General features: G+C 30.6%; 1 protein-coding gene and 2 long non-coding RNA genes across 47 annotated transcripts in view; 2 read left to right on the top strand and 1 right to left on the bottom strand.

Annotated features, from left to right (window-relative positions):
* Positions 1-125: 125 nt before the first annotated feature.
* Positions 126-22,304, top strand: LOC107456396 (uncharacterized). Of its 3 annotated transcripts, none has more exons than XR_011636084.2 (6): positions 126-384; positions 3,686-3,838; positions 6,890-6,956; positions 8,215-8,366; positions 13,175-13,356; positions 22,096-22,304. It is a non-coding gene; the product is annotated as an uncharacterized LOC107456396 (long non-coding RNA). The 3 variants fall into 3 exon arrangements; XR_011636085.2 differs by having other exon boundaries at positions 132-268; XR_011636086.2 differs by having other exon boundaries at positions 143-384; positions 3,694-3,838.
* On the top strand, positions 15,938-17,318 carry LOC147814428 (uncharacterized). Its single transcript, XR_015431276.1, has 2 exons — positions 15,938-16,911; positions 17,115-17,318. It is a non-coding gene; the product is annotated as an uncharacterized LOC147814428 (long non-coding RNA).
* Positions 20,259-22,385, bottom strand: part of by (focal adhesion protein tensin) — a 365,221-nt gene continuing 363,094 nt past the window's right edge. For all 43 annotated transcript variants that reach the window (XM_043039853.3, XM_071177131.2, XM_071177109.2 and 40 more), the window contains one exon: positions 20,259-21,711. In XM_043039853.3, the coding sequence (XP_042895787.2) occupies positions 21,552-21,711 (160 nt within the window). In that variant the 3' untranslated portion in view covers positions 20,259-21,551. The remainder of the gene's footprint in view (positions 21,712-22,385) is intronic.

Here is a 22,385-nt window from a genome sequence, read left to right as displayed (position 1 = left end):
GTAAATTTAAAAAATACCAATTTTAAATTAGTTTTTAAAAATTATTTCTTGCATAAAAGTATTTTTATAAATCATATATTTTTCAATAATCACGTTTTTTTGACGAACTACATTTTTCATTTGCTGCTCTACTGCAATAATCAGCTGTGTTTTCATGTTTTCGTTTGGAAAGTGTCAACTTTTGATAAAATGAAAATTTGGTGGTTCAATAACAAAATCTTATTACAAAATGTTTAATGAAATTTGAATTTATTGTTATAATTGAGGAGTATATAATTTTCCTACATTTATTCCTATTTTCTTGTTTATTAGTGGCTAATTCTAACGATAACTGTTATAGAAAAACTGATAAATTTCTTAATGAAAAAATATTTTACTACAGAAGTAAAAACATAGCATTATTTATTATATTTTTAATATTTATTCTGCTAATAGAAATGCTCCCAATTTTTCTATTTAGCAGTTATTACTATTTTTTTCTTTTTTAATTATTATATTGTATTTCAGTAAATTGAAAACATTTAAAAAATTTAATGTTCTTGTACCTTAGTTCATTTTTCTCTCTTATTTTTTTTTTTTTTTAATTCAAATGCAAGCTAGAAGAATACCGCTGATTGAATTTTTACTTATTATTTGTCAAAAAATGTGCGTTTTGTAATATTTTATAATATTATATTTTTTTAAGGATATTAGCAGTTATACTATTTTTTCCTAACAACTTTGTTTTATGTATTCCAGTATTTCTTATGTATTCCAGTATATTTTTATGTATTCCAGTATCTACATTGGTATCTATTCATGCCAACTATAGCCGCGTAAGTGCCAAAGGAAATTTGCAAAAATTTTTAAAAGAAAAAGAAAAAACCCTGTGTAGAGTTTTTTTGGGGCATGGACAAAGTTTGTGGTTTTCTGGCTTAGCTACTTTGCTTAGCCCATAAAGTATAAGTTTTAGTCCGTTTTTCTAAAAACTGTGTAACGTTTAAATTTCACATTTTTTTATCACTTTGTTAAAAATATTCCATTCCAAGTTCGTAATTATGAAAAGCAATTGTATACAGGGTGTCCCAAAACTCATGGTACATATGCAGTGTTTTCACTACAAAGCGAGAACGCGAGAATCTCGCATATTTTTTTCTTTTCTCGCATTAAAAAATGATTAACGCGAGAAGTTCTCGCACTCTATTAATGAATTTCAAAATGAGCGAATCTCGCGAATTTTGGAAAAAATTTCGTCTTCCACTATTTTAAATGAAATACGTTTCTCAATCCTTAATCCCTTGATCTTTCCTTATTTTCAACATCGGTCATTGTTATCAAGCTTTCCTATTTACCAGTATTGTTCAGAACCAGTGCGAACAGCAGAACACAATGCCCCCCACCTCCGAAACCCTTTCAGAACACATTTCTCTTCAACCACGTGTTAACCGTAGGTAAGGTTTGTTCATGTAAGACGTTTAAATTTTTTGAGCTTGAATGTAAGATGGACAAATACCTTGTTAAGGCAACATTTTCTAGTCCATAACGCACAAATGAAAAGGAAACAAATGTCGGTAGGAACGGTCAAAACAAAACAAGTACGGATATTCAATGGATACGAATCAAATACTAGCATGAAGTAAGAACATGAAAATAACTTCGCTATTCTATAGCAGAAATAATTGAAAAGCCTATGCTGGCAGGTGAAGAGGATAGGAAAGTGTGTGCACAATGCTACAAATTTGCTTAGTGGTTCCGAATAGTTCAGCATCTGTTGCATCCAAAACCGAATTAAGACAAAATATACTAACAGATTGACTGATAAGCATTTGAGCAACCTAATGAGAATAGCTGATGAAAAAGTAGATATAGAAAATTTTCCATGTGATAATGCAGCAAAAATATTCAATGCTTTAAAAATTAGAAGATGTTAGAAATGAAATATTTCTTTTCCAAGTCTATTCGTGTTTTTTTCATTTTTAGAAATCTCACCTAACTTTTTGAAATCTCACCCAGTTTTTGAGAAAGGGTGAGAAATTCTCACCCACTTTTTTTCTGTAATGAAAACACTGATATGTGCTAGGGGTGATAGAAGACAACTAGACAAGCACAAATCACTGTACATTCCATGGTCTGAACGCAAATTGTAACACGCTAGAAGGTGCAGACGCTTCTTCTGGGACTGAGCTTTTTTTCTGAGGTCAAATGAGGAACCCTATCTACGACAATGGTACCATAGATTTCGCTGTAGACCTTGTTGCCTGGATATCTGTAGCTCCTGGCACCTTAAGAGAAAGGCCTAGAGCAGGGATGGCGAACCAATGGCACGCGTGCCATTTATGGCACCCGACACAATATTTTGGACACGCCACCGATCACATTTGTTATTACACTATGAATTGTTTTTACTCAAATGCTATTACACTATGAAGCATATGTAACAATTAAATTAAAATTCACAAAAAACTCGCAAAATAATAAACAATTAATGAAAAAAATTAACAATTAATGCTAAAAAAGCCATTAATAACCATAAAAAACAAGCTAACAATAAATAAATAACAAAAAAAATAAAAAATAAACAGTCCTGCTTAAACTAACATCTTACAACCTAATTAAAGTTATTTGTCATCTAATCTGCAACAACAGAAGTCACACTGATGTTACTTTAAGTTGAATTACGCGTATAACTGAGACATTGCAAATATTTTTTTTTCAATGTAATTAAAGAGTTTTGAGTTGATAATATTTAGCATTATTATTTTCCCAATAATCACGAAGGCAAAATTATTTGACGGCACGTCTATGACCTCATTAAACAATTTTTTGGAAAAAATGGCACGTTGGTGTATAAAGGTTCGCCACCCCTGGCCTAGAGATTCTGCCAACGTACGGCGGCCACTCCTTTGGAGGTGAAAAGCCTCTGTTAATCTTGACAGCTGTTTTATCACGCAGTTCCTGTGATGGGAGTCCCAATGTTATTTAATTTTATTTTGTTCAATAAAATATTTTATTCTTAATTTTATCGGTTTCTTTTTGTCTTATCTCTAACTTTTCCCCCATCATTTCACGACTCAGCTTGTTTTGTGTTTTAGCGCTTTATGACTCGCCCCCCGACCGCGGATTGCATGAAAATTTGTACTTATCTAGTTTTCTTCTATCACCTATGTACCATGAGTTTTGGGACACCCTGTATATGACTTGATAATTATGTGACAGAGATGAGGCAGTCTCAGCAAATGTAAATATTCTTCCCACTTAGGTTAAATCTTTTGTTTTTCACTATGGTAATTAAAAATTTAAATGAATCTCCTTTATTCAGTCACCAAAAATAAACTGTTGATATTGTCCTTCTTTTGACTCCTTTTTGGGGGCGTAAAAAATTATCACAGTGCCTGTTGCCACAACTAATTGCACACATTAGTATCAATAACAGTTTGAAGACTGTTTTACAGGTTGCTGCAATAAAGTTGTAACAAATAATAGTCATTATAAGATTTCTATTACTATCTGACAACATGAAAGCGGAGGATCATTTTAATTTCAACGAGAAGACCTGAGCCAAAATATGCTACTACTGATATAAGCTAAACTCATCTTTGCTATATTATTCATTAGTTGTGCAGAACCATGTATTACAATCAGTAGTTGTGTAAAAAAAACTTTTAGCGGGATATTTTTACTAAAAAAATTTTTCTCTGTTTTTTAGATTAATAGAGTGTTGGATCCTTCAATTTTATCAAAGTTTGATTGAATCAATCAAGAAGCTTTTGAAAATCTAAGGAAGTTCTTCTTGGTCATGCTAAAATTTTAAATATATCAAGGATGGCTGAGAAACATCTTAAGGTGCTAAATAAATGTGGTAAGACAACTGAATTATTACCTACATTTAATGTTGTTTGATGTAATGCTTACAGTAAAAGTTCATTGTAGTGGGAATTCCTGATAATGGATGAAATTGTCATTTTAGCGAGCTTGTTATAAACAAATACACTTAATAAGCAGAGCCTGACTAAGGCAAGGGTATGCGGGGCAGTTGCCTCGGGGCCCCAAATCGAATAGAAAGCTTATTTTAGGTTTCCTTCTTTAATGAACATATTTTTAAGCAAAATGTAAGTACAGTGTAAAATCCATCAGTTTTATGTTAGCTTCTTCATTATATCTATATTTCGTAAATCCATGACTTTCTAGTGAAGAATTCAGTTAAATTTTCGCAATTACTATGCACAAATTTGGCCAATCAAAAGCCAGTATTTTTACACATCGCAAAGTGCGATATGTTTACAAAAATACAGGCTTCTGATTAGATTAATTGAGCCATCATAACTGCAAAAATGAGCTGTCTTCCTCCCTAATGTCAGCAAGCATAAGAATTTTTCGCAGCTAGATAACAAAGTTAACAATCAGAAAACTGCATTCAGCATGATGGACATAGAATTGTCAGAAAATCAGTAAAATTGACACAATGATATTTCATCTGACCATTGGAGGGGGGGGGGACTTTATAGCTATTTTAGGTTCAAGTTAATTTTCTTGTTATATATGTATAATGAGGTGAAAATTTAAATACAGTACAGAACCCGTTATCCGGAAATCAGAAAACCGGAAAACCAAGAAACCGGAACGAAATTCAGTAAATTTTCCCGCCATTTTAAAAAAATTTTTTTTTTTCCTCATAAGATTTTTGGATTTTTCTTTCTTTTTTGAAAGATGTTTACCATACCATCTTTTTAGAAATAATCATTACTGTATTACTTCATCGTTTTTTCTTCTTTTTAAGATTATTTCCTAATATATATATTTTTTTAGTTGAGTTTAACAATAAAAAAAACGACTTTTTGTAGCGATTCAGAAAACCGGAAAAATCAGTTATCTGGAATAGCGATGGTCCCGATCGTTCCGGATAATCGGTTCCCTACTGTACCTCCATAAAGATCGGTTTTTCGTTACTGAAGTAGTGAAGTAGAGGGGGGCCTCCAAAGAAGTTTTTGCCCCGGGCCCTGTTAATAAGTTATAAAAACAATGCAAGAGGCTGGATTATTATAATGTGCAATGGCTTTAGATGTAATTTATAATACTGTCCTTCTCAAGTCTACTGTAAGATTTCTAAAAGTAATGGAAGAATTTTCCTTTTGTAAGGTGTGAGTTCTTTGAATTTTAACTTGTTTTTTTAAAATTCTTATATTTTTAATACAATAATGCGACTCTGGATTATAAAAACACTACTACTCTCCCACTTTTTCAGGAGTTATTACTGCAGACTTCTACATATTTTTTAAATTGCATTGTTTTTTAATTATTTAAGTTTACTAAGTGTTGTCACTCACTTTTTCCAAAGTTGTTACTATGGATTCTCACATAGTTTTTAAAATCCTGACATTATTAATTTGGCAATCAAAAGCTCAGATAAATTTTTTTTAAATTAAGCTTGCTTAATATAATTATTATTATTAATTAAGCTACTTTTTACTAGCTATTTTATGATAAAAATTTAATGCTTTTTAAGGGAAGTGAAATTATTCATTAAAATTTTATTACTTGAGTGATCACCTTAACTTTTCAATGTGTTGATTCATTTTTTTTTTCTGTTCGAATATTTTGATCAAGTTTTTGCTGACCAAGTCTCAATGGCTAAATTTTTAGTTTTCTCTCCTTCCATGAATAAAATCTCTGATATATTTTACAAGTTTATTTAAGATTCTTTAGTATTATTACGAATTTGTATTTGCGTATATAATTGCATAAATATCATTTTGTTATGAGGCTAAATATCTCCAACAGACTACAGTAACAGTTTTATGAGAAAATTTAGCTAAAAAGTAGTGTAATTCTAATGTAATTTAGAGAGAAAATAACGTCTTATGAAAAACTCGGTTTCGCGACATTTTTACTGACTTGGCCATATTTTTGGTGACAAAATGATAGTTTTAAAAATTCCACTTAAGAAGCAATAGGACTAATATTTATGGAGATATACAAGAATTGTCTAGAATCAGGTTGAAAGTTCTGGGGCCTTGTCACCAAGTCTATACAGGGTGATTCTAAAAAGATGGGCAAAATTTTAGGAAGTGATAGTACACACCCAAGCAAACAATTTTTATCAAAGAATGCATGGTCGAAAACAAAACACAAAGGTGCTGGCGCATTTGGAAAATTGTTTGATGCAAATGTGAAAGCTCCATTCCTGTTACGAGTTACTGCGCTGCGAGTTATTATTTACAAGTTATGGGAAGATGAAGAGCTCGTATGCAAATTTTTCGTCACGATTCATACATAAAAGCTACTGATTCCAGTGCTATAATGTCAAAAAATATTAAAAAAATAATTGGCTTTTTGTGGGGACAGCTGAAGGTTCTTATGTATGAGACTCCCATTGAATCTGCCGAAGAACTTGCCGCCAAGCTTTCAGCCGCTGCAGGGAAAGCTCGTGATGCTGTGTTTCAGAATGTTCGCCTATCTTTTCTTCGCCGTTGTACTGCTTGCATATCCGCTGCCGGCCACTGTTTTGAACACTTATTGTAATCACATGCTATTAAATTTGCTCTTATAATTTAACTTCATCGTTCTTTGTGTGTTTTTGCCTCAGATAAGAACATAAACTTTGACGCCCTCTAGCGGTTTTACATTTTGTTTTCAACTATGCATTCTATGATAAAAATTGTTTGCTTGGGTGTGTACTATCACTTCTTAAAATTTTGCCCATCTTTTTAGAATCACTCTGTATAAATAGGAGTATACACTGAAGATAAAGTAGTAGTTGAGCATTAGTAGTCTGTTAATGTCTGTAATAGTATTCTGATTGGCTATTCTCTGGTGAGTTCATTGACTTGTCTGAGAATGTGGTGCCTTTATTTTACATGCTGCACTGATATTTGTCCTGTGATTGAGTGCTTATAACTGTTGTATTTTCTAGAAATTTCTGGAGTCTTAAAGACTGTTTCATTCATCTCTAATCGTCACGAACCCGTGTGCTCAGTGCAGTAAGTAAATATTTTTAATTGGTTACTATGGTACTTACATTATTAAATGAAAATTACTAAAATAGAAATTTTACATTATTAAATGAAAATGACTAAAATTTAAATTTGCCTGTATCTAAAGTTTCCTTCATAGTCATCATAAACTTTCTCGATAGTCTAAAATTATTTTTTTTGTGTATAATATTTATTGTAAGGTAAATATATTTGATAAATATATTTATATATTATGTAAATATATTGATATATTATGTAAAATATATTTATATATTATGTAAAATATATTTATATATTATGTAAAATATATTTATAGGTAATTTTTTATTAATTATATATTCCTAGGTTAACCTTTTTTTTCAAAAAGGGAATTTTTTTTCTCTGTATAATATTTATTGTAAGGTAAGTATATTTTGTAATGTCTGGTCGATCAGCGAATCTGAAAGCAATTATTGACTGACTTCAAATACTTAATAGGGCTTTGTGCGCTTTAGAGGTCTTGTTTGTACTGTAGCATATCTACCATTACAAAAATACAATTCCAATTCACTAGTATATAAGGCATGCTAACTCGATTCTCTGATGGGCTACCTTTTCATAGATGACATGGTCGATAGCAACTCTCCCCAAATTGGTGACCCGGGCGTGATGTGAACACGCCTACCTTGACAGTAACTCCCACTTCGATTGGAACATTCTTGCTTCGATGGATGGTTCACATTGAGCAGTTGACTTGCTACTTGTGACTGCAACATTATCCACCTCTTCGTGCTGTTGCTACTCAATTTCTATCACACATAACATATTCACTCGACTGCTAATGGCAACACAGGAGCGACTACGACCGTGAACTTAATACAGCTCTCACAATCCGCATTAAAAAAGTACGGTGATCTTAAAACAGCCCTCCCGGCTTCTCACAAAACAGCAATGAATCAACTAGTGGTAGCCGTTCATCGAATTCCATCACAGATAAAATTCTGGTAGGGAGTACTGTAGCGTATCTACCACTACAAAAATACAATTCCAATTCACTAGTTTATAAGGCAGGCTAACTCGATTCTATGATGGGGTACCTTTTCATAGATGACGGTTGACATGGTCGATAACAACTCTCCCCACAGTACCTTATGCAGGCAAGGGGTGTGCCGAACAAGACCCAGAGATTTTATGTTCTGTAAATTATTTATTTCCTCTTTTTTTTAAAGCATTGTTTGTTTTACAATTATATTTATAGGTTATTTTATTAATTATATCTTCATAGGTAAGTTTTGCTAAAGATGGAAGGAAGAATGCTTGTTAGACATTCCAAGGAGGATCTTTTTCTGTTGATAGCTCAGGAAGCCATCCAACAAACAAGCTAATATTCTCAAAAGGCTAATGCAAGAGAGGGAGGAGTGATCTTTTAGAATGACTGTAAGCTCAAATTTTGTGTCCATTAAACCTGTGTGTCAAACATACTCTTAATATAATGTGAATTTGCTTAATATTTTATGTAGAGCATACTTCTATTTCATCTCAAAAAGTAATTTAAGTTTTTCATCCAAATCGTACTGATTTTTTTTTTTTTTTTTTTTTTTTTGAGAAATTGTAACTATTTAAAAGCAAGACCAAAAGGTTAATTTTCAAGACAATTAGATAGTTACCCAAATCTTAGTACATTTTAAGTTAGCAACAATAAGCATATATACACTTTTACAAAATTGTACATATTTTGTTCTTTGATGTGTACTAAAAAAAAAAATTACAAATTTTTTCTGAGAAACTGAAGTAAGACTTTTTTTCTCTAAAAATATTTATTAATAGCGGCCTAAATCTTTTACACAATCATTCTGAGTGAAGGGCCACTTGCACAGCAGGTTGACTAACAAAGAGCCCCATGCATATTTAGTCAGGGCCGGATTAAGCGTACGCAGGGCCCTAGGCCATTCAAATTTTTGGGGCCCTTAGATTAAATTTTTTCTCGTATATTTTTTTTTTATTCAAATATAAAAGTATTTATATATACCTTTTCATTTAAGAAGGCGTATTTAAAATTAAAATAAATAATGATAAATTAAATTTTACTTTATTTTATTAAATTAGAACTAAAAAATAATAACATTTTGAAAAATCATTGTTTTTCTTAATTTTTTAAAATTTATTTTCAAAAAATCCATTTTAAGGGGGCCCCTAATCAAGAAGAAATCAGCACAAATAAAGCATGTCATAAAATTATCAATTAAATACGAGATTTATAGCTCACAAGTCATAATCTCATAATAAATGTGTCCGAATTAAAAATCAAATTGAAAAAAAAAAAAAAAACAATCGAAACGTTACAATGAAATAGGCATTTTTTTTCAAAACGATCCTAAATCAAGTGATAACTTGTTAGAGCACAGAGTTGCAATGCGAGTCCCTAGCAGAGAATCAGCATATATCTTTCGGTAACATTAGTTGTGCAGAAGCAATTTGCGTATATTTATCTCCCTTAGTGATTTTAATAGTTAATATTAAAGATTTAATTGTTGGTATCAATGTTATGTAAATTAGATCACCAAATAAATACCTATGGGCCCTGTGGCAGAATTTTTTTAAGCTATCTGCGATAAAACTCTCTAGCACTAATATCTTTCTGCAAGATATTTTTAATAATAACAAACATATATGTTACTTATTTAAAATAATAAAAGCGCTTTGCTTACCAAAAAAATAATAATAATAGAACCTGTAACAATTTTTTATTCTAATATTATGAGTGATATTCTCGCATTTTGTTGGAAGGGGAGGGACAGACAAATTATTTATTTCTTCGCATTTTGTAAATAATCATCATGGTAAAAAGAATAATTAAAAATCATGAAATCCGTTGTTGTAATTGCCTGAAAAAAAAGATTGACGGCGAAGTCACGCTAATCGGACTCCTCAAATGCGTGTTTCGTTTCGAGATTTGGTTATTGTAATAAGTAATATGGTGTAAAATATATTGGATTTAAAAACTATGGAGAAATCAATAGCAATAATTGCATAAAAATCGATAGAATCATTGACTTAGAAAAGTATATACTCAAATGCACGATTCGAATTTTCCGTATAGTTTGAAATGTATCGGGATATTTAAAATCCACATGAAAATCAATATCTATAACTGCCAAAAATACAATCGGAGCATTATATCAATTCACGATACTATTACAATGTCAATATCACGATATACATAAATTGAGCGCGTCAAAAACTGATTACCTAAAGGCATGATTCAAATATTACATGTAAACTTCTTAAGAAAAGCAATTATTTTCACTTTTTGAAAGAAAAATCATTCTGCAAGAATTCTGTAACGTTCTGCGACAATGTTGCCATGTCGCTGCGACCCGTGCTCCAATGCTTTTCTTTCACTTTCATACTTGCATGCTAAGTACCTTTCACGATCCTGTTACTTTACGATACTGTTCAACAGTAACTAGGTGCTGTTTGATGTATCATGCCATGTCGGCTGAAATGCTTTTAGTGTAAACGAGTGTTGTCAAATGAACATGCTGAGTGTGGAAATAACAAATATCACCTTATGCACACAAAAAAATTTCCATTGCGCGTTTATAATTGTTTGCGAGTAGCGACCTGCAACTTTTTGTGTGTTGATGCTATAAGTTCACTGTCTATTTACCATTTAGATAAATGCTTGCACCTATTAACCCTCCACGTTCAGCTCAGTTTTTATACTTTCCAGTCCTGAAATACGGGGCGATTTTTAAGTTACTTTTAGATTAGTATTTTTCATTTTAAGTAATTTTTTCACCACTAAATATTAAAAATTATAAATATGATATGAAATGCAACGTTAAAGCATCAATCTACTGGTTACTGTATTAAAAAGTAGGCGCTACTATCTTCCTTCAAAGAATTTTTCTATATAATTTGCGAAATTCCCAAATCCTCTAGTGCCACCTAGTAGCGAAAATAAGCATCAGATGATGGTCGTACACGGGGAAATGGCGGGATCCGTATTGAAATTAGGGGAAAAATTTCTTCGCCTGCGATTTTCACGTGACCTGTAGTTGGGGGCGAAACAGATACCCCGCTCAAATCGCGGGAGCCGTACGCAGAGGGTTAACAAAGCTTCTTGTTTTCCTACCATCTTCTGCACAGAAGTAAAATTATGAGAGTTGTAATACCTTTCATTATAAAGCCATAAAAAATATGTTTGATTCAAAAATATTTAATATACGAAAATGTTCATACTTATTAAAGTTATAATTTAAAAAAGTCTCTTTGTATCAGAGGAAAAAAAAACATCACAAATGTTACATTTCTTAGGATAGATAGTTGAATATTTTTTTGCAGTTATTTTTACATCTTGTACTATTACATAATTTTTTAAAAATTGGACTTATCTTTAATCTCCCGTACGCAGAAATATTTATATTTTCAATCTGAGTAAGTACGATTTTTAGGGAGAAAGCATTTACAGTGGAACCCGTTTAAGAAGTTCCCGTTTAAAAAGTTTTCCCATGTAAGAAGTTGATTTTTTTAAAAACCAAATACCATAATGTTACATTTACTTTTATAAGTTTTTTTCCCGTTTATTAAGTTTTTATGAGCTTCCAATTTTCTTCATTTTTTGAACTTTATATTTAAGATGTCTTATCTAGTTTTACCTTTCTGTGACAAAAACAGATAGCTGGACTAAGCAAAATTAACAAAGACCACAGGCTTTCTTTGCTCCTCCATTACACAAAAGGTGATTCATTGGGAACAGGTGTGAGCGAAGGAATATGAACCTTTAGATGAACAATGAAACTTGTGTGGGGAATCACTTGGACATTGTGTCTACTGTAAATTACAGTCGGAAAGCCTGATGATGCATGCACTGCACTGCTGTACCCAACCCTTCAGTGACTGATGCAAAAGATACATCAAAACATTTAGCAGCATCTCGTTGGAAATTTTCTTAGTGTGAAGGTTCATTTTGATTTTCATCTTAAATATCATAGAAAAAAACTTGATTTTTGTTGAAAATGTCCTGTAAAGGCATTAAACGTAACACATTATCTATTTAGGAAAAAGTAAAAATTTTGAAAGCTGTTGACAGCTATTCTCAATTAACAAGGGTTCAAATAGCGAAAAATTTCCCTGTTATTACGTTAAATGGCATTATTACTAAGAAAGACATCTTAAACTCTTCTAGTTCCAGTGCATCCTAGAAAATGAAAATAGTGAAAAGAGGAAAATACGAAGATGCTGAAGGAAAACTGATGATATGGTTTAAACAAGTGCAATGCTCGAACATTCCTGTCAACGGAACTCTACTTTGAGGGGAAAATTACAGATTGCGGAGAAATTGAACATTGATTTCACGCCTTCTAATGGATGGATTGATGGGGTGAAAAAACAAACTGGATTAGTTTTAACAATTGAAGATTGTAACAGTGTTGATTTACAAGAAGCTGAAGAATGGAAAGCTAAATTACCAGAAATTATTTCAGGTTATCAACCAAAGGACATTTTTAACATGGAGAAATGTGGACAGTTTCTCAATTTTTTTCCCGAAAAAACTTGTGCAGTTAAAGGTAAACGTTGCCATGGAGGAAAAAACAGTAAAAAACATTTGACACTTTTAGTTGAGGCTAGTATGAATGGTACAGAAAAATGAGTGATTTTTGTAATTGGCAAAGTGAAAAATTTATGAATTTTTAACCTTCAAATGTTTAAGAAGTTTTCCCGTTTAATAAGTCATTTTTTCCCACTCCCTTGAAAAACTTCTTAAGCGGGTTCCACTGTATGTATTTTATACAGCTATTTATTAATATGCTTTTATGCATAAATTCCATTTTGCTTGTCTGATTATGGTATTAATAGTTTATTACTATAATTTTTACCCCATTGTTGTTTTTCTCATCGTTTTTGCATCAGAATTAGTTTAAACACTCTTAAGCTTATGTAAACTGTTTTATTGCTTAGGATAAGCATAACATAACGAATTCTGTCCACTAAACTCACACATTGAATTCAAATCACCGCAATTGTGTAATTGCAGAAAATTATTGTATGCATATTGAACTTTTTAAATTTATTGCATATCTATCAGTGTAAATACCTCTGTAATTAATTATTATATTTTCTGACATTGTTATATCAAGTTTAATATCACAAAAATGCACATTTTCAGCTGATCAGTTGTAACAATTAATCGTACTTCTTATAAAAGTAAGTAATTCATAACAGAATCATTCTTCTTTTAGTTACATCAGATGAAGCTGGAATATCAATTAAAGACTGGAATATCAATGATCTGATGAAACCACATATTTTGAGTTTGGTTGAGATAAAAAAGCTATGGTTGAATTAAAAATATTTTTTCTGTTGTTCAGCTTAACATTTGGATTTATTGTGGATAGTTAATGTCCTACTGCTACAGTAATAGGTAATATTTTAAAAGAACATTTGAAAATTTTCTTTTCTGCGACTAAATATTTTCCTTGCTATCATGATTTGTGAAATGCTTGCCATATTGTTTATATATATATATATATTGTACAGTGAAACCTCTTGGGAGAGATCACTCTTATTTCCACCGTAAAATGGTCGTTAATAAAGGTTGGTCATTCTTAGGTGTTACCTCCATTGACTTCAAAATGTTATTGAAGGTACAAGATTTTTTGCAGCGATTTTACTTTGTGTCATTTTCTCGGTGCGGAAATGACACTTGTGATTCCGCCATGAACATTGGATTAATGAATTTAGCGTCAATAAAAATGAATGCCTACTAATAAAATTATGTGTGAAAACAAATTTACCAATTATGAATGATAGAACTATTTTATATAAATGAACAATAATGTTCTTTTCAAGTTTGCATTTAATTTTCTATCATAAAAATTGGTTTGCTTTAAAAAATAAGTAGAGGTTTAGTTTTTTTTTTAAATAACTTTTTTTATCGAATTTAGCTTTCAACTCTAAAAATAAATCATTGATAGTATCGTCTCTAAAGCAGCCCGACTGCAATCTTTAGTGTTTCCATATCTAACCTTTTCCGCATTTGGTGCGGAGGTTTGTCGGTTGCTGGGAGAGGTTTTTATGGTCTTTCCTAAATGTTTTCTTTAACACAAAGTGTATGGAAAAATGCCATGTCTCCCAATAGTGATTGTAAATAGAAGAGGTCGCTACACAGAGGCGGTTTTTCTGAAGGTTTCAATGTGTATTAAATTGGTAAACTAAACACTTGTCCAGGATCTATTATAAAAAATAGCATGTATATTGTTAATTTAAAGCTTACTTTAATTTTAAGATTAGCTTATGATTTTAATTTAATCAGGACTCAGAAAAACCCTTTCAAGTCTGGGCTTTAAAAAGAAAAAATGACATCTCCAAGGCTTTAGAGTTTTGAATACATTTTGAAATAATTTTTAAAAATATATATTTTTAATGGTTTAGGATATTTTCATTTTAATATAATTATGTTTTCATGATAATGAGACTTTATATTAAGATTTATAGTTTAATTTTGTTATCAACTACACATTTTAGACTTTTTTTATAAAAATTTGATACAATCATTTCTTAGCTTCTGTCCCCTAAATTCTCTCCTGTTTTTCTTTTTCTATTGAAATTTTTACATTCTATATTGTCACAAATTCACATGATTCATTTCAATCTAATAAACTAATTATACAATGTCTTAATATATGTGTTATATTTCTATATGTGCATTGTAACTCTCACCCAAAATTTTTCAAGTGTCGACACCTATTCGGAATTTATAATAGTCTTGTGACACTCTTGTCTTATACTTGCTTGTAACATTATACACAAATAATTTATGTCTCATGTGACTCTGTCTGTGTTATGTCTCATGTGACTTAATAAAATTCATAATTAAATTTATCTTATGCTATAATTAAATATTCTTAATAAGTAATAAAATAGGTTTAGATTAATTACCATCCATACCTCATTTCGTGTCATGCCCCACCAGACAACTGTCTTGTCTTTTGAAAATTAAATTTTACAAAATATCACCAATGATTAAATATTTAGGAGACTTTCATTTTTTTTTTTTTTTTTTTAATTTCATTAAAATATTTAAAATCTTAAGTGGTAAAATATTTATTAAAATATAAGCGTTTCAATGTCACAATGATACACTTTCATCGGTAGGATAATTGTCAGGGATGGTAAAAACAGAGACGATTTAGTCCGTCAGAAGTTTCGTCATACTAAAGAGATAATTATACAGTTAGCCCCTTCCTTCTCGCTCCCGTGAAAATGACTGGGTGAGGTTTCGCCCTCTATTTCTCGCTTGCATGATATTTCTGGGCTGGAGTGTTCAGTAGTAACTCGTCAATAAGAATAAAACTAATTCATTTCTTTTGCCGGAAAAACATTTTATTTCCCATTTTACACACCAGATGGCAGTGCCAGGAAATTTTTAAGGTAATTGTAAATAGTTAGAGAATGCAAAGTTTGTTCCTCCAGAAGAGATGAAAACAATAAGAGATGTTGTAAGGAAACTTGGTACTACTGTCCAGATTGTGACATTGGCCAGACGTTGAAATTTATCACACAAGAAAAAATTACTAATCTTTATTTATATTATACGTAAGTTCAATAAAATTCTTTTTTAATGTTTAAAACACATATTTTTTAAATTTTCCTTGCTTGCTGGAAAACCAACATTAAGTCATAGTAACCCTACCCTGAATGTTGGCTTTTCCTAAAAATTCAATTTTTTTTAAAATTTCAAGCTAAAAACAAATCAAAAATAAATATATATATGTTGTTCATACACATATTTTTATATAATTTTCAGGGATTAAAAAAAATAGGCACTTTCATGACCGTTTTCTTGAAAATTAACGGATCATTAAGGGGTTAAAGGAAAAACATTCAATTAACTGAAAATTTAATGATTTCCAAATATTTGACAAATATTGTTATATCAGCAAGCTTATTTACAATAGAGTTTTTATTTTTGATGATGTAAAAACTCTCCCAAAAATCTAGGCCAATGTGTGAAAAACATTTATGAATGATGCGAGGTGGATTAAAGCCCAACCTATGTCCTTCTGTCCAGCAATGTTTTGTGCAGTGGCATAAATAAGCTCCTACAATGATAAAGGGGTGGGAGGAGAACACTCACCAGAAATAATACTATGAGTTAAAACAAAGATATTTTTATTTATGTAATACAGTCAAACCTCGATATCTCAAACTTGAAGGGAGAGGAGAAAAAATTCGAGATATCGAAAGTTCGAATTATCGAAAATCGCATGTTATGGATGGTAGAATAAAGAAAAATGCTCTTTACATACCTTATTTACTATTCCATATTTATTCTAAAAACACTTTTTACATTTTCATTTAAAAAAGATTCAATTGTTGTTTGCTTTAGAGATGTGTAAGAAAGTTTGTCTATAACACTTTCTAAGTGGACTAAAGCTTTAAATGTCTCCTCTGACATATTCGGCTGCCTCTCAATAAATCTCCTTACATTGTCCACTGCAGAAAGTGCTTGTTTGTTAGTAACATTGGGCGGTAAATCTTCGATTTCCTCATCCTCTTCTTCTGATAGTTCACAAGATTCTTTCGTTTGAGCGATGATATCATTGTCATCCCACGGACCACACAGTTACTGCATCATCTACGTTTACAAAGTCATGAAATTTCACGTCATCAAGCTTCATGAGTTTGGTCAATCTGTTCCAATCATTTTCGGTGTAGTTTTCAGCAGAATTAACGATATTGATTGTTTGACTACTTTCGTGATCTTTAATTAATCCAGACTTCTTGAAGCCATTCATTATCGTAGAGGAAGACACATCTTTCCATGCCTTGTCAGCCATTCTTAAATTTTTTTATTTTTTTTGGAATATTTCTTTAATTTTTGAAAAAAAATCTACTCTATTTATGGTAAAAAAATTCAAGTTATCGAGGGATTAGAAAAAAAATTAGTGAAATCAAGTTTTTTTTAACATTTATTGTATAGGAAATTTGAAGGGAATTTTTTTTTCTTCAAGATATATTTTTTTCTTCATTCCATGCCTTGTCAGCCATTCTTAAAATTTTTTATTTTTTTTGGAATATTTCTTTAATTTTTGAAAAAAATCTACTCTATTTATGGGAAAAAAATTCAAGTTTTTTGAGGGATTAGAAAAAAAAATTAGTGAAATAAAGTTTTTTTAGCATTTATTGGATAGGAAATTTGAAGGGAATTTTTTTTTCTTCAAGATATCGAAAAATTCCTGAAATCGAGGTTCAAGTTAGCGAGGTTCGACTGCATATTTTTTTATTTATATAATATATTTTTTTATTCACTTTAAATATAATAACCCTTCACTTAACTTTGAATATAATTACTATAAAATAGTGGGCTATTTTCTTCTCTTTTTTTTTTTTTTTTAAAAAAAAAAAAAACTTAAATTTGGTAAGTATATACAGTGTTTCAATTTTAATCTAATTCCCTAAATTATACCTTTTCATCTCAAATACTAATTTTATTTTCTTAAATTAAAATAAAAATTAATTATTATAAATATCTGAATATCTCTTTATAGTGTTTTTGTTTCATATTATAATTTTAAGTCTTTTTATGGTAAGTCTAAAATAGGGCGCACTTATAAATCTTGCACGGAGGGGCACCTAAGTCAATGTACCCAACTGGGTTTGATATAGATGGGGTTTTTGATACTTGACATTCTGTGAGCTTATGCTTGAGTGCTTGTCTAATTTATCCTATATATGACACCTCACATCATTCATAAATGTATTTTATGTGGGTTGACTTGAATTTTTGGGAGCATTACTACATCAACAAAAACTCTATAAATGATCTTGTTGCTATACTATAACTGTCAAATGTTTGGAAATCATTAATTCTTTAAAATTGTAATTTTCTGTTAATTTAATGTTTTATTTTTCTTTTAGTATGCCGTTAACCTCTGTCGGATTTAAATCATCTCTTTATCACCATCCCTGTCATTTATCCAACTGATGAAAGTGCACATTTGTAACACAGAAATTCATATAGGTTTTAAAGAAAATTTTACTATTTATGATTTTAAACATAATATCATCACAAAGAATTACTGTGTAATTTTATAACAGGGTGCGTAACGTTTTTAAAAAGTGCTTAAAGGTGCTTATTTTCGACTTTCGTTTTTTAAAAGTCCTTAAAGGTGCTTTTTTCATTGGGAGTTTTTAAATAAAGCTTTATTTACCTTTTCCAAAATGAGATTTGATTTCTTTACCATATCAATTTTTGCTTCGAATTACTCAAAAAGCGTGGTTTTCACATTGTTCTATACAACGTTTTCATAATTCATTCAGCCACGATTTATTTCGACATACCATCTGCCTGTAGCGTTGTTCTATACCACGATTTATTTCGACATACCATCGGTCTGTAGCGTATGATTGCGCCAATCATTTTATGAAATACTTGCGGGTTCGAATACCGAGTTGGATTTGGTGGGAAGGATTCATGCATTCTCATGAGCAACTCAGCTGCATTTTGCAAGAGAGATAATCTTTTTAAATAATAGTTAAATTAATTATTCATAATTTTTTTTACATAATTGTGTAAAGTAATTATAATTTTAAAAATTTGAATGATTCACACAATATTGAATGTATTTAAAATTGTGCATAAATTGTTCTTATGGTGGCTAATATAATCACGAAAAAAATTCTTTGTCAGAAACTAGTTATTTTATCATGATCATGTAACTTAGAAAACTATTTTGCATTTTGTTAACATATATATATATATAAAGAACTTTCAACAATATAAAAGAAAAAAATTATTCGTGCACTTATCCTAATTATAATATTTTTCTTTAAAGTGCTTAAAAATATTTTTTGAGAGCTTAAAAAGTACTTAAAAGGTGCTTATTTTTTGTATATATATATTCATTAAACAATATATATAACACAATATTCATTAAACGGCTTTTTTCCGAATACATGAATCAGAGAAAAATGAATCCATGAAAACAAATTACACACAATATGTACTTTGTGTAATGAGTGTGTAATCAAAATTGAAAGATTTTTTTCATTTGTATCTTTTGTTTTTACCTTTTCTTGTCGTTCGGCAATGCTTCACCAGGGGATCCAATTGACTTTGACTTCTGGGAATTAGTGCATATTTTAAAATATTCTAATAATTCAGTTAATGATGTTTCTAGTATCCAATTTTTTCCTAATGTTAATAAATCTATTCTAATTTAATTTCTATATGTTGCCTCCTGTGGCTCTCATCAAATACCCTCCTATCTCTCTTATTTTATTGCCTTGTTTAAACTTGTCCCTCTTCCACTATTGGTTGAAACACTTTTATGCTGATTGCAATGTGTTAGTCTCTTTACTTTCTCGAATCGTGCATTTGTAAGTTGGAATCATTTAAACTTTTCCAACCCTTAATATTAGAAAAATATATTCTTACATATATTTATTTAAATTTTTTATTTGTAGTGATAGTCATTTTAGTAAAACTGTGTTCAACTAAGACAAAGATATAAATTTTGAGATACTATTTTAAATATAAAAAGTAAAGTCTATGGGCAAAGTCAAGAAATTTGGATAAAGAATTTATATATATATGTGTATATATATATCATTACATTAGAACTTTCAAATAATTGATAGCTATGTACCCTTTTTATTTTTGTGAATAAAATATTATACCTAAGTTAATGCAATAATTAAAAATGTTATTGATAATTATCATTTCTTAATTTTTTAAAATATTATCGGGCTGGGATAGCCTTGTCGGTAGTGCGCTGAAATCATGACCGAGAGTTTGTGGGTTTGTACCCCTCTGGTCGAAGACTCCCAGTGTAGAAAAATGGTGACCGATGCACGTTAAATCTATCGAGTCGCAAAGTTCTCCATGCTCCAATAAAAAATCAATACCTTTAGGGGTACTGAATTGGAGATTGATCATTCTCTTATTCAGGTCAAAATTACGATCTGTGAAATGGGTCCGCCCTATGTCCGCCGAATGTCTGAATGGGTCCGCCCTATAAACGGACGTGACGTATGGGTGTGGCAGAAGTCGAATTCTTCACCACAGATGGCGCCACTGGAAAACAAGAACAATCGCACCCCTCTGCCTTAACAGGCATACGGTAACAAGAACAAGTTATCAATTTTTCTCTCTCTCTCTCCCATTCTCCTTAAAATAATTCCATTTTTGATCATCTATGATATTTAGTGCTGTATTTTAAGAATGCTCTCTAGATTGTACTGAACAATGTTTTGCATAAAGCCTAAAGAAATAATGTGCGATGAAATTCAATCAATCAATAATAAATAACTTAACAATCATTCAGTTCTTTCAAATGTTTATTAATTAAATATAACTTTAAATTTGTAAATTGATTTAGCAAATTTATCTTGATATTAAACTATTGTAAGTAGCTTGTGAGTTGCATAATTAGTCAAAAATATAATCAGTTCAAAAGATGACTGAATATTTCAAAATAATATTGTTAACATTTGTTTTGTAAAAAGCTTACATAAGCATTATTTACATAGAACACTAATTATGTAAATATTTTGCAACAAGTGACATATATCTATTCTCAGATTGCAAAAGAAAATAATGTTCATTAAAATATATCGTTTTTGAAACAAAGTAATAATTTTTACAATACTGAATTTTATTTACAAAAACACATAAAATTTTCATGTTATTTAAAATGGCTTTTTCATTTGGCGCAAAGCCTATTAAATCATTTAACAATAATATTGCTCCACCTAATTAAGTCTGATGTAGTCAATGCACAAATATAGAATTTATTAATTTTAAAATGCAATTGAATATTACCAGACTTAAAGCCAACAGTTATTATACAACAATATATTGAAATCTAGGCGTAATTACAAATATTCTTTGTATATGAAAACAGAACGTTGAATGAGAAGGTTTAAGGTTTACATTCTTCTATTGATATTTCTTCATCCACTATTGTTCAAATATGTGCGTAATGCATTGACCTTGAATTCTGGGAAGCCTTTAAAATTATAAGTCTGACCAAGGTCCAATATTTGGGAAGTACTTTTTTTTTAACTTTGTTTCCTCGCTAGATGATATATCCTGTTGATGCTGAATTGCTTTTTTTTCTTGTTTTTTGTTTTATTCCTTTTTTTATCAGTTTTAAAAAGTTTTCTGGCCAATGATGGTACACTTAGCTGCACAGAAATGCTTCCAGTTTTTTAATAATGTCTTTATTCAACCTTCTGTTCCCTTATCACATCACACATTTTTCTCATTCCTGGTATGGTTGAAAAGATTGTTAATCCACAATTTGGGTTATGGGGCAGAAATGTTGATTTTTAGTATTTGATATTTATCTGTTAATGTCTAAAGCCAGCTGCCGTCACATCAACTAATATTCTCTTCATAAAGAAACATTCCGTAAATAGTTGCTCGAGAGAGAGCAGAAAATGAAGTACATCTTCAATAGTTACAAGCATTATAAAAGTTTTTCTTTTCGCAAATGAATACCTGTACACAAGTGTTCAGAAACAACTTTTGGCTTCACACACACATTCAACAAATACAACTTTTGCAGAAATATATTTTACAAAACAAAGAGGTTCTATCTATTAAAAAATTCACACCATTTGGGAGGATTGCTGAGTTTCGGCCATCATGACCTTCGTAACAAAGTTAACAATTGCACTTGCAGGCTGATCTGGATCCAGTTCAGCAAATATGTGACATTGGTTGTCTGATGGACTCGTGGGCTTACTTGCGACAAATCCAAATATTCGACTGAAAAGAGACAAACAGTTTCAATTTTTTTTAATACTTTTATTGTATAGACTCAAGAGTCTGTTTAGAAGAAATTTGGGTCCGTTAATGGACCCTTCACAAAATATTTTTACTTTAAAACGAACCCTTCACAAATTTCTTTGTCTTCATTATTGTTTTGTTAATCGAATAAACCCTTCCCAGGGAGGAAAAAAGAAAGATGGATGTAAACGAATTAAGTTTTGTCTTCGGCAGACGCTTCTTCCTTTATTCATCCGAAATGAATATTCTGCGTTCAGCAGTATAGGCTAAATACCAAATATTTGTATGTTGCATCTAGAATTTAGTAGCAGTATCTATGATGTAATTTACTTGTCTAAATCATGTTTGTTTCTCTTTTGATAGGTTAACCCAAAGATCGCCCAATGGCTCACAAGGAAGAACAGAAGTGGAATGATTTGGAAAGTATAGCAAGACAATCAACGTGAAAATGGACCCCATTTTAAAGAAAAGAACAGAATTTATTAACTGCATAGTCTTAAGGAGAAATGTAACTTATTTGGTACGGATTAATAGAGTTACATAATTAAATGTGATTTAATTTTCTTGCCAAACAGTATTTCACTCATTTTATTTTGTTGAAATATTTATACTCATTTTTTTTAAAAAAAAAACACTGAGTTTAATATCCCCCA

This window comes from Parasteatoda tepidariorum, chromosome 2 (genome assembly GCF_982258835.1).
Source record: "Parasteatoda tepidariorum strain Cologne lab strain chromosome 2, Ptep-v5.0, whole genome shotgun sequence".
NCBI classification, from domain to species: Eukaryota; Metazoa; Arthropoda; class Arachnida; order Araneae; family Theridiidae; genus Parasteatoda; species Parasteatoda tepidariorum.
Note: the sequence above shows the minus strand (reverse complement) of the source record. Positions and strands in the feature narration are given on the sequence as shown.